This window comes from Prosopis cineraria, unplaced genomic scaffold, assembly GCF_029017545.1.
Source record: "Prosopis cineraria cultivar Desert tree isolate PC_DT_omini unplaced genomic scaffold, ASM2901754v1 PC5, whole genome shotgun sequence".
Taxonomy (NCBI): domain Eukaryota; kingdom Viridiplantae; phylum Streptophyta; class Magnoliopsida; order Fabales; family Fabaceae; genus Prosopis; species Prosopis cineraria.
This window is the reverse complement of record NW_026555336.1, coordinates 41426558-41446782: the sequence shown is the minus strand read 5'-3', so window position 1 is coordinate 41446782 and position 20225 is coordinate 41426558. Positions and strand designations below refer to the sequence as shown.

The 20225-nt window shown below is 36.2% G+C and overlaps 1 protein-coding gene across 2 annotated transcripts; it reads left to right on the top strand.

Moving 5' to 3' along the window:
• Positions 1-145: 145 nt before the first annotated feature.
• LOC129310599 (uncharacterized) lies at positions 146-19088 on the top strand. 2 transcript variants are annotated; one of them, XM_054952490.1, is made up of 9 exons: positions 146-439; positions 604-1273; positions 2319-2418; positions 4385-4441; positions 5010-5127; positions 12397-12479; positions 17086-17147; positions 17257-17353; positions 18868-19088. In XM_054952490.1, exons 2-8 carry the CDS (start codon positions 948-950, stop codon positions 17351-17353), a joined length of 843 nt encoding a protein of 280 aa, XP_054808465.1. In that variant the 5' UTR covers positions 146-439; positions 604-947; the 3' UTR covers positions 18868-19088. The 2 variants fall into 2 exon arrangements, with proteins under 2 accessions (XP_054808465.1, XP_054808464.1); XM_054952489.1 differs by lacking the exon at positions 18868-19088 and adding an exon at positions 18324-18777 and having other exon boundaries at positions 149-439.
• The last annotated feature ends 1137 nt before the right edge of the window (positions 19089-20225 follow it).

The window sequence follows — 20225 nt, the reverse complement described above, 5'->3', positions numbered from 1 at the left end:
TCGTAAATTAATTCTATCACGCTCAAATTAATCAAAAGAAAAAGACTAAAAAGTAAATTAGAGCGAAGAAAAAAAGGCGGAGGTGGAGTGACTGGAGTCCACAATGATTAGCATCAAATGCTTATTGGGATTCGCACTGTTGCTGAATTCCAAGATCCACAACCATCCATTATCATTTTAGAAAATAAGGTGCCTGTTACCTTTTTCGCCTTTCTCTGCTTGGCTATTGGCAGAGCTCTAAGCCATGTCTTGTCTCTCTAGAGAGAGAGAGAGAGAGAGAGAGAGTGTGTGTGTGTGTGTGACAAACAAAACAGAGAACCCCGCAACCCAGAAAGCAGCAAATGCCACACGGTGGTAGCGATAGCACTCTAGTGAAAGGTAAAGCAGTACATCCACCACAACATCAAGCTGGGCTACTCTAAAATTTGCTATTTGAAAGGTAACTCTCTCTCTCTCTCTCTCTCTCTCTCTCTATTCAGTATTCCCTCCGATTAGCGGTTGTTAGGGCTTTAATTGGAGCTCTCCTTCGTAATTGTTTTCAAGATGGAAGTCTTTTCTTCTTTAACTTGATACTGATTTGGCTTTTGTGGGTTTTAACTTCAGACTTGTTTAGATTCTCCTCCATTTCCTTGCTCATAGAAGTATCCAGCGGCTTTATTTAGTAATTCTGGGGCATATTTTTGCTCTGAGCAACATTCCCTGAATCGCTCTGGCGGCTTTACGTCTCTTATTCTTGGGGGGTCCTCTTGGAACTATTCAAATGATCCTAATCTTGGACGGGCACCCAGAAGTTGTGAATTTGGGCAGACTTTGCTGTTGGTCTTGTTTGTCCCTTTGAAAAATGCTTGTTGCTTCAGTGACGAAGTAAAATCATAGTCTTTGATTTCTTGGAATTGCTTTTTAGCGTATGTGATTTGAGTAACTTGTTAGATACAAGAAAGAAACAGATGGCAGCAGAGTCAAACTCAGGGTTTCGAGGTGAAGATATAGGTTCTGCCTTGAACCAGCATGCAATATCGTTTCAGTCTGGTTCTATAAACAATTTGTCCGAGATGGTTCCTATGGGTACTTACTTTGGCTTGAACAGTACTTCTGGGTTGATATATTCTGGAAACACGGGCATGATTAGCAGTAACTCTGTCATAAGTCAAGCCAATAATTCATCAGGTTCTTCGCTTCTTCTTGATTCGGTCCCAGGCCTGAAGCATGATACAGTATTAGCTGTTGAATGGTCTGTTGAAGAACAGTACAGATTGGAGGAGGGCCTATCTAGGTGAGCAGTTTGTTCTGAGTAAAAGTTTCTGTTTTGACTCTTTTTGGCGCTAGTTTGTGTATCTCCTGTATAGTAACTTGTTTGCATCTTACTACTTCGTGATGAAATTAATATGTGACAATCTCGGTCATGCCTTTCTTATTTTTCCATTGTTACCTACCTGCAGTTTCAGTAATTATCAAATCTAAGTCTATTTATGAATGATCATATAATTATTAAAGAAACAGACAAAAGATCATTAAATTTCTCACTTCATTGTTTCCCCTCTCTCTTACACACTTGTACTTTTAAATGCTGATTCATGGCACTGTTTATCTTAAATCACATATTTCTTTGCTGTACTGTTTAGAAAATTAAAGAGCAATAGAATATGAGATCAATAGTGTACTATTCATGTATATTTTAAAGCTGCAGGATTTTTTGTCACAAGTATTGTTTCATTGTTCTTCTCCAATTGTTATAATTTTATAAGCCTGGGAATGCAGTGCAAAATGTATTATTCTTCTATTTTTAATGCTTCATTTATTTATTGTTTCAGTATGATAACTGTTGATAGATTCTAGGATTCATTGTTCATCCATCATGTGACATAAGGGTGACATTTGATGGGCAATTTGACATTGAAATTTGAGATCTTACGTAGTCAAAATTTAAAGGCGTCTTAGAGATTAAAACAATTGTCTTTAAGGACATAATGCTTTCTTTTACTTTTATCAAGGCCTTCTTAAAATTCTAAGAGATTGAACAGCCTTCCTACATTGATCAGTTTAATAGGACTTTGGTTACTTCTGTTTTTGATATTTTGCCTGTATTTCTGATATGAGGATTTCATATCTTTGAACTTGTGAAGTTTCATGTTTTGAAGTTCCAATTCCTCCTTAAAATTCTATGGTGTTATTTCCCTTGTTAACATTATTTAAAAATGATTAAGAATAGAGTGGCCATGCAACATTTGATTTTACAGCGTATTCATACATTCTTGCAATGATATTCTATTTCTCTTTATGTTATCCTTGTTGTCTTAATTTTTCTGTTTTATATATAGATATGCTGACGAGCCAAGCATCATGAGGTATATCAAGATTGCTGCCACATTACCTGATAAAACTGTCCGTGATGTTGCTTTGAGGTGTAGGTGGATGACAGTAAGCTCTTTTACTTTTAACAATGCTGTCATATTTTGATATTGTCTATTAATGGTACGTATATATTACTTGAGTGGCTATTGTTCTATTTTTATTTAAATAATAACTTCTGCACTTGTTAGGTTGCTTTCAGTTTATATTATTTTCTTATGTTTTTAAATCTATTATGGAGTATATAATGTTGGTTGCCTTATTTACTCAGTCAATAGCAAGCTCAGATTTTGTTAAATCAGTCATTAGAGGCTCATGTGTTTTCCTTTTGAAAAGGGAGATGGAGACGTTGATTAACATTTGATTTGCCTACTTTTACATAACAAAATAGATTTTTCTCATCCTTCTTTCCCTTACCATTCTGCTGTTGTTTTATTTCATTATCACCATGTCACATGATATTTCATATTAAGGTTTCTTTTTTCTGCTTTAACTTTTCCCATTGCATCGTGTTTTACCTTGAAAATGTCTTCTTTTATCTGTTCGAGCTTAAACTTTTTTCCTTTATTCCCTTTAATTCTCTGTTAGCTTTTGGAGACACTCCTTTATGAACAGCAACATCTTCTAGACGGTTGCATGGGCAATCACTTGGTCAATGAAAAATCTTTCTGCATGAAGTTATTGTCTTGAATTATTTGGATCTATGTAAAGGATGAATGGATTGTACATTGAATCATCCCAACCCTTAGCAGACTAATAGGACATCCATCCAAACCATGATTAAGCAGCCCATGGTGATCTTCCAAATATATAAAAAATGGTATATAACTGCTCTTCGTAACCTACCATCCTCATGCTCCAGGTTTTTAACAAGTTTTTATGTAGAAAGAAATTGTATTAGATAGAGGATAAAGTACGATTTTTTTAGGATAAAAATATTTCAAATAAAATTTAAAAACACTAAAGGTCATGCATAAATGAAAATGTAACAGAGTCCTAAGAAGCTGATTTCTTTTGAAGAGCTGTTGAATCTCTTTGCGCATCAGAAATGGATTTCCATGAAACATTCGTGACCTGAGCACCAAAGAGTAGCCATATAAACAGTTCTATTCCATGTTTAAATACAAAGGTAAACCCTTGAATTCATGGGGATTTCTCATGACCCAAACAAACCATAATGTCCCTTAAACAGCACATTCCTCCAAAATTAAAGTGAATTTGGAGAAACTGATCCAAAGAAGTAGCACACAGCCAACTTTCTCCAAGAATACCAAAGAGTTATTGCAAATCAACTCACTGCTAGACTGTGAAGATAAATTAGGCAAATTTCGTACACACATGTCAGAAGAAATCACCATTATCTGTCTGCTTCTACAGGTAGTGACTCTGTGGAACAGCCTTGAGTTTTGCATCTCCTTTCTTTGCCCATTAAAGCCAAAAAGTTTTTCTACAACTGTTATCTATGCTTAGCAGAGCCTTTTTGAATTTGTTCCTTTACCCTTGTCTCTAATCCTGTTGCACTGAGGAAAGAACCCTCTCCTTTGTCAACCTATCTAAAGAATTAATTTCTCTTAAAGATCCTTTCTTTTTTGACTAATATCCTCAAATATATGCTGATCCTAATCTTAAAATCTCACTGTGGAACTTAGGCTTCACAAGCACAAAACCATCCACCTCAAACCCCCCCCTCCCGGCAAAAAAAAAAAAAAAAAAATTCCTTGATTATGTGAACCAGATTACTGGACTAACTTTCCTTGAATTTTCCCCGTGTATGAGAATAGTGCGTTAAGTGTTGGACCTGGAGAATTTTGTAAATTGTACCTACGCATAACTTATTGGAGCCTTTTTTTGGGCCAATCAAGAAATTAGACAAATCAATAAACAACAAACATAATTAACAGAAGAATGAATAAACCAGAAGCATAAAAAGCCAAACTGCGTTAACCAATTCTTCTATGATCACGAACTGGTTCTCAAAGAAAAAGCAGAACGTATGTTTATTGGAGCTTAAAATATCGTTTAACACCTTTTGCAGAGGAAGCGAAGGAAGCCAGAAGAACATAATGTGGGAAAAAAGGTCAACAATAGAAAGGTATGAGAAATTTAGGAAGCAAGCATGCTTTTATTCCTTTTCTTTGAATTTATTGAATCTGGAAGATTCCCAAGTCAATTTTGACTTTTGAGTTATTTTTACTTGATTTTTCTGCTTGGTCTTATATGCAGGTCTTGAACTTAATAGCATGTTATACTTATGAAATTGAAGATCTATGATGTATGTGTGAATGAAGTTGCATTTTAAATGATGCAGGACAGATTGAGAGGCCTTTATTCTTTTAGGTTGTTTCGTAGAGGTATTAGGCATTAACATAGTCTTGCAATGCGTTTGGTGGCTTTCCTCCTTTTCACTGATATTATTATATTTGGTCAAATAGAAACTGTAGTTTGAAATCAAATTATTTGCCTCCTCTCAACTTACTTAGCATATCTATTTTTTTTTTTAATATTGATTCTAACTCAAAAGATGTATTCATGGCAAACATGTTGAAACTTGAAACCCTTAGATGGGGTTCCTGTTTTTGATATCTTGAATTGAATCAATTAATGTCTTTAGGATCTTATATTGCTTGAAAAACTAGTATTCTAAAGTCATGCTTCTTCAGGATAAGCCTGCAATGCCAAGCTCTGAGACAAATTTGCATTTGGCTCTGCCCCAAAGCATGGTCACCTATTCTGATATGTCAAACCATGTGGATCAAAGCAAAAGGACACCATGCGATGGTTAGTTTGTTGTTTGTTCAATTAGTCATTAAAGTCATGCTATACGCTCCAATCATTTTCTTCTTCTGTTTGTGCTGGAATTCTTAGCTTTTGACTATCAGCATTTCTAAACTTACTCCTCTACTAAGGAAGATAACGCTCATTGCATTTTGCCACTTAGTCTGCTTGAAACTTGAAAAAATTATAGCCGTTTAATACTCTGAAGTTTACAACAGCAAGAGTCTCTGTGGGATTTTTGAGAGGAGAAATATGATTTTCCATTGATCATAATAGTAGAATACAGAAGACTATGCATACACAAAGCTAAGAGACAAGCAAATAAATGGCTAATAATTCTAATAAATCCTATTAACTCTTAATAATCAGATAATAATATTTACAATAAATACAATATCTCCACACTCCCCCTCAAATTGGATCATAGATGTTAATCATGTCCAACTTGCTTATGCAACTTTTAAATGTGGGCTTATGTAATCCCTTCGTCAAAACATCTGCAGCTTGAAGGTTTGTAGGTAAATAAATCAAACATATGATTCCTTCTTCTACTTTTTCTCTGATGAAATGTCTATCCACCTCCGCATGTTTTGATTTCTCATGTTGAACAGGATTTAAGGCCATGTTTATAGCTGCCTTATTGTCACAATAAAGTTTTAATGGTGAGTCCACTTCGACATGTATCTCTTCTAGGATTCGTTTCAGCCATAACTCTTCCATTATTCTTTGAGCCAAAGCTCTTAACTCGGACTTAGCACTACTCTTAGAGACAACCCTTTGCTTTTGACTCTTCCAGGTAACTAAGTTCCCCCAAACAAAGGAACAATAACTAGAAGTTGATCTTCTATCAGGATGAGTTCCTCCCCAATCTGCCTCTGTGTAGACCTCTATGGTTCTTTGTTCTTGTTTCTGGAAGAATAATCTTCTACCAGCAGTGCCCTTTAAATATCTCAAGATCCTATAGACTGCTTTCATATGCTTCTTCTTCGGTTCAGACATGTATTGGCTAGCCATACTTACTGCAAAGGCAATATCTAGTCTTGTATGGGAGAGGTAAATCAACTTCCCGACAAGCCTCTGATATCTCTCTTTATTAGTGGCCTCTTCATTCTCATTGTCTTCTTTTTCAACCTCATCATAAGAATCATCTTCTTCTTTTGACTCTTCCTTATTCTTCGTAGGCTGCTTTTTCTTCGGAACCACAATAGGGGTTTCAGCTAGCCTACAACCTAACATACCTGTTTTCTTCAGAAGATCAAATATATATCCTCTGAGATACATAAATACCTTTCCTTGACCTCGCAACTTCCATCCCAAGGAAGTATTTCAAGGCAGCAAGGTCTTTTACCTCGAATTCTTTGCCCAGAACAACCTTTACTCTTGTGATTTCCTCAAGATAATCTCCTGTAAGAATAATGTCATCAACATATACAATAAGGATACACCTTTTACCTCCCTCAACTTTAACAAACATTATACGGTTTGACAATCCCTGCTTATAGCCTTCTCGCTTGAGGACTTTTGAGAATCTGTCAAACCATGCCCTAGGAGATTGCTTTAGGCCATATAGAGATTTCTTCAATCTGCATACTTGATCACCTCTGCCTCTATCAAATCCTGGTGGTAGAGTCACGTAAACTTCTTTTAGTTCTCCATTTAAGAAAGCATTCTTGATGTCAAGCTGATGGAGTGGCCATTCTAGATCAGCTGCTACGGATAAGAGAACCCTAATGGTGTTTAATTTTGCCACTGGTGCAAAAGTCTCTTTGTAGTCGATACCATATGTCTGAGTAAACCCTCTTGCTACCAAGCGTGCTTTTAACTTGTCAAGAGTTTCATTGGCCTTGTACTTTGGGGTGAAAATCCACTTGCAGCTTACAAGCTTCTGGCCACTTGACCTTGAACAATCTCCCATGTTCCATTCTTCTTTAGGGCTCTCATTTCCTCTATGACTGCATTTCTTCATTTTGGTATTTCCAATGCCTCTTCAATATTGTTAGGAACAACAACTTTATCTAGACTAGTGACAAAAGCACTATAACTTGGAGAAAGAGCCTTGTAGGATATGTGCTTTTGTATTGGGTGCAAAGTACAAGAGCGAGGTTGTTTTCTGAGAGCAATGGGTAAATCAAGATCAGATTGAACACTCACCTGGTCAGGACTTTGCTGAGGTGATTCAGGAGCTATCACTGGTTCTGACTCCTTTGGTGCTTCAAATACAAGTTGCTCTCCTTCCTTGTATTTATGCTTTCGAGAATAAACCAACAAGTCTTTGTCTTTTTGCCTCTCTATATCTCCCCCTGATGTTGAATTATCTTTTGTAACTGGCACAAGAGATGGTGATGGTGGTAAGGGTTCGGATGAGAATGAGGGTTCTGGTAATTGAGGTGGTAATAAGTCTGCTGGTATGGACCAAGAATAAGGAAGCACTTGTTCTTTGTTAATCTCTTGTTCCCAAGTCTGAGATTCACCTATACTTTCCCCCTGAATTGAAGAATTGGGGTAAAAGGGCATATCTTTATGAAAAGTAACATCAAGGCTTACAAACATGTGTTTGGAAATAGGATCGAAACATTTGTATCCCTTTTGAGTAGGGGAATAACCAAGGAATATGCATTTTGTAGCACAAGGTCCAAGTTTACTAGATTGATGGATGTGAACAAAGGCTGTACACCCAAAGACACGAAGAGGGATGTTGGTTTCAATATGAGATGTGAAGTAAATACTTTGCAATTTTTGAAGAGGAGTATCAAAAGACAAAATACGACTGGGCATTCAATTGATGAGATAGGTTGCAGTTAAGATGGCATCCCCCCACTAAAACTTTGGGACATTATGGGCGAACATAAGGGCCCTAGCCACTTCAAGAATATGTCTATTTTTCCTTTCTGCAATCCTGTTTTGTTGGGGTGTATGGGCACAGGTGCTTTGATGGAAAATGCCATGCTTGTGAAGAAAGGTGCTCAAGACTTGGTTAAAATATTTAGTACCATTGTCGGTATATAGAACTTGGATATTTGTGTTGAATTGGGTTTTTATCATGGTAAAGAAATTGATAAAGACGGATGCAGTCTTAGACTTGTCTTTTGGGAGATACACCCAACAAACATGAGTATAATCATCGATGAAGGTAATGAACCATTTTGATTTGGTGCGATTTGAGATAAGAGGTGGACCCCATAGATCACTATGTATGGTAACAAATGGTTTGGTGGGTGTATATGGTTTTCCAGGAAATGATGTTCGTTGGTGCTTTGCCAGTTCACACACTTCACATTTGACATTATGGTTGGCAGGGCAAAGGTTTGGGAACAAACGAGATAAATAATGAAAATTAGGATGCCCCATCCTCTTGTGCCATAACAGATTATTTGTATCTTTAGAGGTTGATATAGAGTTACATACATTAGTGGCTTGATGGTGACTCACTCTAGCATTCTCAAGGAAGTAGAGTCCCTCGCACTCTTTAGCACGTCCAATTGTCATACCCAATGATAGATCTTGAAAGACACAGTGGGTTGGAAGAAAATTAGCACAACATTTAGATTGCTTTGTTAGTTGGCTAACAGACAACAAATTGCATGCTAATTTTGGTACACGAAGAACAGATTCTGGAGTGATAGATTTAGAGATATGAATACTCTCTTTCCTTGTAATAGGAGCAAGAGACCCATCTGCAATTTTGACTTTCAAATTTCCAGCACATGGAGTATATGTAGAAAATAATTGGTGGTTATTGTTCATGTGATCCGATGTGCCAGAGTCTACGATCCACGCTGTTTCAGCCCTCCACATTTTTAAGGCTTGAAGAAAATTTCCTCTTTGTGCCAAGAATATAAAGACTGACCGTGGAATCTGACTAACACAGTGCATTTGATTCAACAACTTTTGATGACAGTTTTGCAAGTTTCATCATCCATTGTCAAAACTTTATGAGCAAACGGGTACAAATCAGATCAAGAAGACCAAGACATACCACTTCTAGGATTAGAAGTCCCATTTTCCTTAGAAATTTTTGGGTATTTGTGTTTTTTAGGTCCAATTTGTTCTTACAGTACGCACATTCAACGAACAAGGTGAAGGCTTGGAAGACCCACAACAGGAAAATGCTGAGACTAGGTCGGAAATGGTCCATCGTTGCTGGAACAAGTCGTCGTTGCCAGGAAACAGCTTGCCACGCTCCACCACGTGCTCGGATTCTCCCTCTGATGTCGATTGGACTAGTGGCGCTTGTGATAGCCACGCACCATCGACGGACGCCAAACTTTGGGGTTGCGCTAATCAGATGTCTCTAGTCCTTCCTTGGTCGGCGGTGAGATCCAACGGCGCCTCTCGTCCTCCATTAGGGTTTTGTCCGTCAGCTTGTTTGAAACTGTGCTATACGGCAGAACAAAAACCAGTTAGAGTTCTGATCTAATGAGCTCTGATACCATGTGGGATTTTTGAAAGGAAAAATATGATTTTCCATTGATCATAATAGTAGGATACAGAAGACTATATATACACAAAGTTAGGAGACAAGCAAATAAATGGCTAATAAATGCTAATAATTCTAATAAATCCTATTAACTCCTAATAATCAGATAATAATATTTACAATAAATACAATATCTCTACAGTCTCATTAAGTGATGAGAACATAAAAGTAGTTGACTTATTGGCTGCTGAATTATGTTGTTTTTACTTGTCTGATATCCTCCACTGTTCATTTATTATAAACTATTAATTACACCATACTGAAAATGTTGATATAGTTGTGAGGAAGTAGTCTAGAATAGTAACGAGAGAGTAAGAGGGACTTCACTATTTTAGGACTAGGGATGCCATAATTATTTTGTTTTCTGATTGAAGATAATAGAAGAACATTTGAGAAACAAACAAGAAGAAGTCTTATCCCACTAGGTGGGATTAGCCACATGAATTGCACGATGTCATTGTGCTATATCATTTACCAAACTTTTATAATTGTTGTTAACTAAGAGGTTTCGGTCAACAACTTCCATAAGTGTTTTCTTTCATCTTCATTTACCCTTTTTAACAAGGCTCAAAATTATCAGTTGTGCTCTCTTTATCGGTGCCTCGTCTTTTTTTGTGATTTCCAAACCATCTTAAACTATTATCTACCCTTTTTCCCACTATAGATGCCATGCTCATTTTTTCATGTATATGCTCATTTTGAATTTTATTTTTACATATATACCTACACATCCATCTCAACATTTTCATCTTTACTATTCTAACTTTATGCTCTTGTTGTCCCGTTAAAACCTAATATTTAGTACTATATAACATAGTTGGTCTTATAGCAGTTCAATAAAACTTCCCTTTAAGTTTATTAGGTACCTTTTGATAACAAATAACTTCTTTAGCTTTTTTTCAATTAAATCACCCATTTTGCATCCTATGTGCAACATCTCTATCAATTTTCCCATCATGTTGAATAGTGGCTCCCAAATATCTGAACTTTTTCACTTGAAGTATTATTTGATCTCCTAATTTCACTTCGAAATTACTACTTATTGACCTCTTATCAAAATTACAATGCAAATGTTATTTTTTACTCCTACTCAAGTGGAAACCTTTTGACTTTAATGTTTTCCTTCATAACTCAAATTTACAATTAGTTTCTTCTCTTTTCTTTGCACTAAGAACTAGATTATCCGTAAAAATAATCTAAATGTTATGAAATAGAAAATATCTAAAATTCATAATTTTTTCCAATATTTCTCTAACTTCCCAAAATGCCCATTATCCCACACTGACCAGTACTTTATCACTGGTGTATTGACGTCCTCTACTTCTCAACTCAGACTGAAGAAACATTTGTATGTAGGTAGCTGCTTGGCATTGCAAAAATAAAACTTTTGGTGTCTCTAAGTTAGAACCTGAGGTAGTATGGGATGTTTTGTAGCATATGATGCTTTATGGAGTACTTAAGTGAGTTAATTTTTCCATCTTAATAGTTAATTTTTTATGTAGGGTTTCCCATTCCACTTACATGCCCATCAATTAGATCATTGAGACAGTTGAGTGAAATGTTTTGAGTGTAGCCATTAGAATATTGCCTCTCCGAAGATAGCCAATAGACATGAAGACCAATGTAATATGAGATGTCTAGTTCCAAATTAAGATGTCTAGTTCCAAATTAAGTAGTATGATATACTTCATATGACACTTAATGGATTGGTTCTCTCCCCTCAATGGCTTGCTTTTGGAGGAGAGTTTCTCATCTCATGTGGGTTCCCATGAGAGCCATACATCATATTCAAATGTGATGGGTGCCTTAATAGGATGGAGAATCTTACTCCAAATGATAACTATTGAGGTGGGAGAACCAACTCAGTTAAATACCTCATTGACATCCCATACAACTCAATGTGGGAGTTGGTATTTCATATTACCAAGTTTCGATCGATATGCATGTGCATATTAAGAGTCAAATCTTGTTCTTTAGATTATAGTTGATGCTATTCTTATTGTTAGATTGTTAATAAAACATTCATGGGAATTCATTTGATAGCTTAACGCTTTTGGTTGAGTGCCTCTTGATAAGGAATGAGACCTATGATAGGAGTTTGGACCTTGGTGCTCAATCTCATCATTAAAATTTAAGCATAAGGTATAGTGGGCTTGTGCTGTGTTTGCCCTTCAAGCGCCAAAGGATTTTATGAGGAGATTTAGATATTATAACTGTAGAAATTCAAGGTGTAATTCTCACTGAACTTATTATTTTGTTATATGGAAGCAATTCTAAATTTACAGAAGAGAAAAAACTCAAATAACCACGTGATAAAACATATCTAAGCAAAATATTTTAAATGATCTTATCCTAATCAAAACAGGATCTATCACTATTGAATTGGAAAACTCAAAATATCATAACATAGAAATATTATCCAAGAATAATTAAAAAGCAAATGATCCTTGTTTAAAATTTAAAAAAAGTTAAGTAAAATCAATAGCAATTTCTGACAATAACGACTCATGGACCTTCACTTAATGGTTTAAGCTTTGAGTTGTCATGGTCTTTGATGCAAGTCAATATTTACTATCACTTACTTGCCTAAATGTTGTTGCATTTTACTCAATCTCTTAAAATTATTGGCCCATGTTATCTTTCATTTTCTGTGTTCTTGGTAGTTGCCTAATTCTTGCCATGTTTTGCATAATCTCTCTGAACTATTGGTCCTTGGTATCTTTTATTGTCCCTTTTTGTGCCCCTTGCACTGGTTTTTACGTTTGGCAGTCACTTGTATTCTTATGTGCTATCAGGAATTTGTGGTCCTATGAAGCAACTCTTGGAGCAGAATGCTCAAGCTTTTTGTCAAATCACTGCCAATTTATCTACTTACAAGGTATTTTAACTTCAATTTTCATAGGGGCGTTTATAAATACTGGTGCTAATGATGCATTATAAACCACTTGTTAGAAATGGAAAGAAGTATTTTGTTCACATAATGTTGGTTTTGTATTTGTGTTCCTGAACTTGTGTTTGAATCCAGTTTAAGTTCATTTCTGGAATTCTCAAGTTTTCTTTTCTTTTATAGTTTACCTAACAAGCAGCAAATACAATCTTATTGATGCTTTTTCTCCTTTTTGAGATTGTCTTAGGGTGTTACTGTTGCATTGAATTCCCATTATCAATTGTAATCTGGGTTGAGTGGTTGAATAGCTAGAGCCTTAAGCCAAAAGTTTCCTTTTAATGCCAAATAATTAGAATAAAAAAGTGATTATCTTCTTTTGGATATGTTGCAACTTTCAACCATTTCCCCCCATTCTAGCCTTAGCTCCATTGCTTGGTTGTCTTAACAACTATCACCTGTGAGGTAGTTGTGGTAGTTCCTAGAGGAGTCTGTTATGCACTGTTAAGAGTGGTCCCTGATGCTATGTAAAGGGACTTGGACATATGTATTTTGGAAAGCTATGTACCAAGTGTTTTGGAGCAGTTTCATTCCAATGGGAGGGAAATGGAAGCATAGATGGCTCAATTCGAAGGGACATAGCTTAAGAAGTTGAAAGTAACTATGCAAGAAATGTGCACAATATTGAAGGAAGAATTATTTGCAGGCATGAGTGAAATTATGCATGATGCAATGAGAGAAATGCTTGGACTAGTGAAAGAATTGCAAAACGGCCTGGAGAAGGTAGCCACAAAGGTCCATGAGTTGGAGATGGAGAGTGTGAAGGAGTTGTTGGAAGGTGAGAGGCATACCATTCTTGAAGATTGTGTGTTCATGAAAGTTTAATGAGGAGGAAATAATTTATTATCATCAATCCAAGAAGAGTACTACAGTGCTAGAAGCTTAACAACATAATGAAAAACAAGCCAAGAGGAGAGATTGAAGATTTAACTTTGGTTTAGAGCCCACCCCAACATGATCACTTATGTCAATTTTGGGAGAGAGATTCTGTGTCTTGGATGAATTCTCCTGACAAAAGCAGAGGCACCAACTCTAGCGGTCTGGCTTCTATGCATGTGCTGGCTTCAACAAACAAGGAACCCAAGTCTTCTTCATGGCTCATGTGTTCAATTCCCTCCGTTGCTGCTTTGGTGTAAGGACCTAAAGCATTTTTAAACTTGGTAGCTTCAGGCTAGCGGGTTGTTTGAGGTGAATCTGAGTCCAATAATTGAGTCACTTGGACTTTCTTCTTCCTTTAGACACTAGGTATTGCAAGTTGGAGAGGATGGATGATATATGGGAATTACGAATGGTTAAGGACTTAAGGTAATTAGGGGAATTATGGGTAAAAGGGCAGTTTGGGTATTTAGGTTAATATCTCATATCTCTATGAACAGGGTATTGAAAGGCTGTAATGGTGTCTTGTAAGATCAAATACCAGTTTCTATACTTTTCCCACTCTACGTGCATTAATGGACTTGCGTGCAAGACCAAGAAGCAAAGTGGATGGTCTTCATATCATGCACAGGAGTTCCTTGCTTGGCTGGGTGTTTCAATTTATGCACAGGTGGAAAAGTCAACTAGACAACTGGCATGCTTGTTTTACACTCTCCAGAAGTGGTATCAGCTCCTTAAAATAAGGAAGAACAGAATAATGGCAAAGTATCTTTTGATTACTAATAAAGGGAGGGGCCCAAGGTCATTAATCCAATGGATCCAACGCATGGGCCGATCTCTAATTTCTATTAGTACCAAATGCTCAGCCATTCAATTGCTTTCTATTATTCAATATCAATTTCCTGATTTTGACGCTTCTTATGTACCACAACTTGTACATGGGATTTAGGAATATAAGGGTAGTTTGGATATTTAGTATATTCTTTATAAATAGTTCTCTGGATTGTAATGGATGGATATGAATGGAATTAATCTTTCTCTTCTCTCTTTCCCTCTTTCTCTTTTACCTCTATGAAAGGTATCAGAGCCTCCTCTCTGGCAATGGCTTTGCCGAAGAGCCAATCCCATGAACGCATTGGTGCTCTTGAATATCATTTGGAGATGCAGTCGGCTTCATTAAGATCAAGCAAACCATGTCTCACATTTCTCACTAGAGGCATGAAATCTCGGCTAAGCTCTCACTACTTACCAACCAGCGCTTGCACTCTCCTGTGGTCATTGAATCAACTATCCTCATAGATGTTTGATAGCTGAACCATGTTTGAAACGTGCATGAGTTTGACAACTAGCAACAGAACAGTAACATCGACGCCGAAACGATGGTAGAATTGAATGACCTTGACAGAGATGAAGAAGAAAAACATGAGAATGACAAGGAGATTGGAGCAAATCGAGAGCAGAGGACTACAAAAGTGACATAGGATGAAGTTGCTGGATTGACTACGAATGGAGAGGAAGCCTATGAGATGCTCAAAATGTTGAAGCTTGACTTGAATTTCAATGGTGATGATGGTGGCTCACGAATTTTCATAGACATTCCCACCTATTATCATTGGTGCATCGTTGAGTTTGTTGAGCCCACTCCTATCCTTCATGATTATGTCTCTTCCTCCACACATCCCACGGCCACCATTGACTTCAAAGGCATGGTGCTTGGAATCAAACCAGCATTGGTTTTGGCTTCTTTTTCAGCCAGAGGACCAGATGGTTTAAACCCCAAGATTGTGAAACTGAATTTGATTGCCCTAGGAGTGAATATTCTTGTTGCTTGGACCGATGCAGTTGGTCCCACCAGGTTAGATTCTGATTTGCAAAGAATTGACAAAGATTACATTAACCTTTTATGCACCATCAGTTGTGGGCAAAAGCTCACTCAAATGATGACCCAATCATTGTCAAATTGTCTGGACAAGAAGCCATTGCTAAAGAATCTGAACTACCCATCTTTTATGACTTTGTTCTTGAGCTCATCGACAAGGGTAACGAGAAAGACATTCATCAGAATGATGATGAACATAGGTCTAATGAACTCGACTTATTGGGGGCCAATGGAGTTGCAACCGCAGGGGGTTGGGGTGAGTGTGAGGCCGTCACAGTTGACGTTCTTAGGGTTGATGATGAAGCCAAGCTATGTAGGGACAATGATAGCATACCACTAGAATCTTAGGTTAGGTAGGGTTGTTGAAGGCATTGGGTTGAGTAGTGCTAGCAAAGAGATAGCAGGTTTTAGGTTTTTGTTGGAGGTTCTCGAATCTTCTCTGGCAGCACAGACTTGCTTCTATGACAGTGAGTGTTGGCTCCAAGGGTCAAATGTGTTCTGCGTTTCTAGGCACACTTCAAGACCACGCATGCCCTAAGTGTGATTCATAATCACATGCCAATTATCAAAACTGTAATAGGCATGGGCTTATTAACAATGCTTATTTGGAGGTGATTTGGGCTTCTTAAGCATTTATAGGCCTTAATTACTTTAGAAAGCTGTTGGAAATACAATTCCTTATTGTTCAGCAATGGGTGTCACATGGATCCATGTGGATTGCTATAATGGGCCTTAGGATTGAAGGACAATTGCAAAATTTTGGGCCTTTGGACAATTGCAGCAAGTTTGGGTTTTTGATGTTCATTAATTTTGTTTTCAAATTACTTTTCTATTACAAGTTTTAACAACTTGAGGTTAAAAAAAAAAAACACCAGAGAAGTCTTATTTTATATATAGTTTTACTTTCTGCTTTTGTACTAATCCTTGAGGACAAGGATCTCTTGTTGGCGGGAGTATTGATACATGGGATTTAGGAACATTAGGGGAATTAGGGATATAAGGGTAATTTGGGTATTTAGTATGTTCTCTATAAATAGGTCTCCAGGTTGTAATGGATGGGTATGAATGGAATTAGTCTTCCTCTTCTCTCTCTCCCTCTTTCTCTTCTACCTCTATCAACAACTGACAAGGATGCTTTTGATAGAGGGAGTATTGTTCTGATGTTAATTAGTAAGGTAGTTGTGGTTGTTCCCTAGAGAAGCCTGTTATGTCTGTCACTAGCTGTTAGGGGTGGTCCTTGATGCTATATAGAGGGGCTTGAACATCTGTATTCGTTCCATATGAAAATGAGTAATTTAGAAAACTCAGTACCAAATACAAAGAGGACTGGAATCCTCGCAAGACAAAAACATTAGCTTAAAAGAACTTTCCAATCTCTCATCCCCCTGGCTTGTGCAACATGCATATCTCATCCATCTCACATCCTAGTTGTATTATAGATTAAGCTTAAGACTAAGTGACAATAAGAAAATTATGCATCTACCCTCTGCCTAAATTAAGCATCTTATGCTTATGGACATACCCCACCGATATTTTGTTTCCAGTTCATATCAGGCACTCATACGTAACTGTTTTTTAGTACCTGTACAAAATATTTGATAATCTAAATTTTGCATCAACTTGTAAGAATGGGTTTATGCTTATTTCCTTATTTCGTTACATTTATGTTACAAATTTACTCCTTTCCTGAACTCTTTTTGTGCATTCTCATGTTGTCTTTATTAATATAGAACAGTCTTGGCCTTCAAGCCATCCTAGTTAATGATATGATGTGATATGGTACAGTTTCAGGATAACATCGACCTCTTTTGCCAAACAAGGCACAACATTAGTACCATCCTTAATGAGTATGTGATTCTTATCCAATATACCATTAATATCATGCGAGTTCAGTCTCATTCAGATTTGGATTTGAAGTCTATTGCTTTGTGAAGTTCATTAACAATTTTTGTGCAGCATGAGAGAGATGCCTGGCATAATGAGCCAAATGCCCCCATTGCCTGTTTCCATCAATGAGGATCTTGTGAATCGTATATTATCTAATAAAACTTAGGTGAGTTCCTGTTTATTTTATCACATATTTGGCCCTCCTTTTCTGTGGTTGGACATCGTGCTCTGCTTCCACGTGTGTTGTGTGGAAGCACATACTCCTAATTAAACTCATTGCCCATGGGTAAATAGGATGATGTCAAGATATAAAAAGAAGACAATGAAAAAGAAAAGAAAATAAAGTTCACCTATGACACCTTCTTGCTGATCAATTATGGTTCAATTTCTTATTCTTCACCAGAGATTCTCATTCTCTGCTAACTCGCACTGACATTTGGAAGCTAGGTTAATTTTGGTTTAAACTTGGGTTTTCCTGATGAAGAAAGCTTGATAAGAGAAGGCACTGATCTTCTGTCAGGGTGTATGCTCATTTTTGATAAATTGTCAATGCGCATGCTCTAGACAGTGTAGTAAAAGATACTAGTGACTGCTGATAACTGTTATTAGCTTCACCCTTTCCTTTGTCTCCTGGACATGTAGTATAGCTAATTTATTTTTAAACAAAAAATTGGCGCGTTAATTTGTAAACTATTTTATCCCGTGATGTTTTGTTAATCCTAATTTGGGGCCTCATCTTAGACCCTTTTTTTCCCCCCAAAAAAAAAGATCATTTTTCTGGCATTTTATTGATGCGCTGTCAGTTGCTCACTTGTTGATCAATGGGATTAATGAGATTGAGCAATACGGGAATGGCTGTTCATCCTCTAGTTGCCACTTTATAAGCTGAGATTATTTAAGTTGTAAATGTAGTTATTTTAGTTATTTTGTTTCTGCTTGGACGGGGAAAAAGTGTCACACACAGCATCTATTCAGGCTGTCAAATTTTATAACTAGTTCTTCAAGTGACTTTTATAACAACCGGGATAAATATGTTTTTGGCTGCCAGCGTTGTGCTTTTGTTATTTTGATTATCTGAAAGCCGTGTTCTTTAAATCATACTCGAAAAATTGACTTGCTTGTGTTACCGATTTAAGAGGGTAAGTTGCCGACTCCATCAACATTGCAACCTGCAAGATAGCAACCCCGAAGCGCACCATCGGTTTAGAAGTTCATTCCTATGTGGAAGTATAATCTGCAGATTTTTGGGGCGCTGGCTGCATGCGGGTTGAGGAGCCTTGGGCATAACTGATATCTGCGCAACTCCATGGTTTTGCCAGGGTTTTTAATCTTTGATCTAACTACTTCCTGGTTTTATTTATTGTCTAGAGGAACTTGTACTCCGTTTGTATAAAAGTCATTTTCTTTCAATTAAAGTAGGAAATCCATTATTATAACAATGCTCTGAGCTGAATGCACCTTCATTGGTTTCAAATTATTGGTATTTGAATGATGACGTAGGAACTGTGGATCTGTCATATTTTTCTTCCCTGGATTTCTTTAAACTTGCTCAACGATTGAATTTAATGGTAAATAGTTGTTTTGTGGAAAGCAGTTTGTTATTCACATCATTTGTTACTTGTTCATGAGGGGATGTTTGATCTAGTCTGCCTTATCTCTCTGTCGAACCTACCGTTTCAGTGGGAACAAAGGAGGGTGCATACAACACCTTGCAATCGTGGAACTTGCCGGAGATTCCTTCTGGATCCAAACTCAACTTCCCTTGTCTTAATACTCTCTTTGAATAATCAATTCATAGCAAAAGATATGTTTACAATATGGTCCTGTAAGTAAATGAACATATATTAAAATTACTTCTAGAGCTTTAAGTAATTACTTGCACTTGAACGTATTGGTGTTTTGACTTTTTCCCCTAAACAGTGGCATTGAGAGGGAAGCACAAGGATTGCCTCATCGAGAATAATTAGATTTTATACCCTTGTGGCGATGTGATATTGACTTAGCTATAATACAAGGTTTTAAGATTTTAAAAAGTTCAATTTCTTGTTGGGGGGGGGGGGGGTTACGAGGTTGGAATTTTTTAATATATTTTCTTTGATTTCACTGAAAAAAAAAACTTTAAACATCATTAATTCTACTTAAAAATTTAACAAGTTTTTAACTTTATTATTAAATATATATTTTAAAAATAAAATAACCTAACATTTAAAAAAATTGAGGAATTTTTAATTAAAAAAAAACTTTTGAGCATAACCAGTTTAAACCGAAAAATGGATTCAAGCACGAGCTCGGTGACTAGGCTTATTTAAACTCATTTATTTTAAGCTGTAAAATTTAGGTATTTTAAAATTTTAGATTAAATTTAGACTTCAGGATAAGTGTTCTTACCTTAAAATCATTATTTATATTAATTTTTTTTGAATTTTAGAGCACTGTAATTTGTATTTTAGATAATGAATATGTAATATTATAAAGTGAAACTTAAATTAAAAAATTAAGATTAAGAAAAATAAAGGATGGGCTTCTAGATCCACCTTTGAGCTCAATTAATAAGGATCGGTTTGAAAAAATAATTAGAGTTGAGAACATGAATCAAGTTTATCTAACGATATGTTTATGTTTGCTTTTCAAACTTAGGCTTTAAAATATTGAGGAAATTTTGTATGAAAAGGCTTATGAGCTTTGATTGTATAAACACTGAAAAATAGGTTTAATATGACATTTATTTTTAAAGCCTATAAAATTGTGATATTTAAAATTTTGAATCAAATTTAAACTTAGAATTTGTTTTTTGTTTTAAAATTATGATCTTTAATTATTTTGAATTTTAGAGCACGATAATTTGTATTTTAAATAATAAATGTGTAATGTTATTATGTGAAACTTAATTTAAAAAAAAAAAAGGGTCTCTAGGCTTACTTCTAAGTTGGATTAGTAAGGATGTTTAAAAAGATGGTTACTGTTAAGATAAAATGATGAAAAAATTATATATAAATCCTGTGGAGTAGACTTATTTACAAATAAGTCCTGTAAAATTT

Coding starts and splice junctions, on each gene's coding strand:
- LOC129310599 (XM_054952490.1), top strand. CDS start 948: ATGGCAGCAGAGTCAAACTCAGGGTTTCGAGGTGAAGATATAGGTTCT. Junction 2,419..4,384: donor TGAGGTGTAGGTGGATGACA/GTAAGCTCTTTT, acceptor CACCTTTTGCAG/AGGAAGCGAAGGAAGCCAGA. Junction 5,128..12,396: donor CAAAAGGACACCATGCGATG/GTTAGTTTGTTG, acceptor ATGTGCTATCAG/GAATTTGTGGTCCTATGAAG.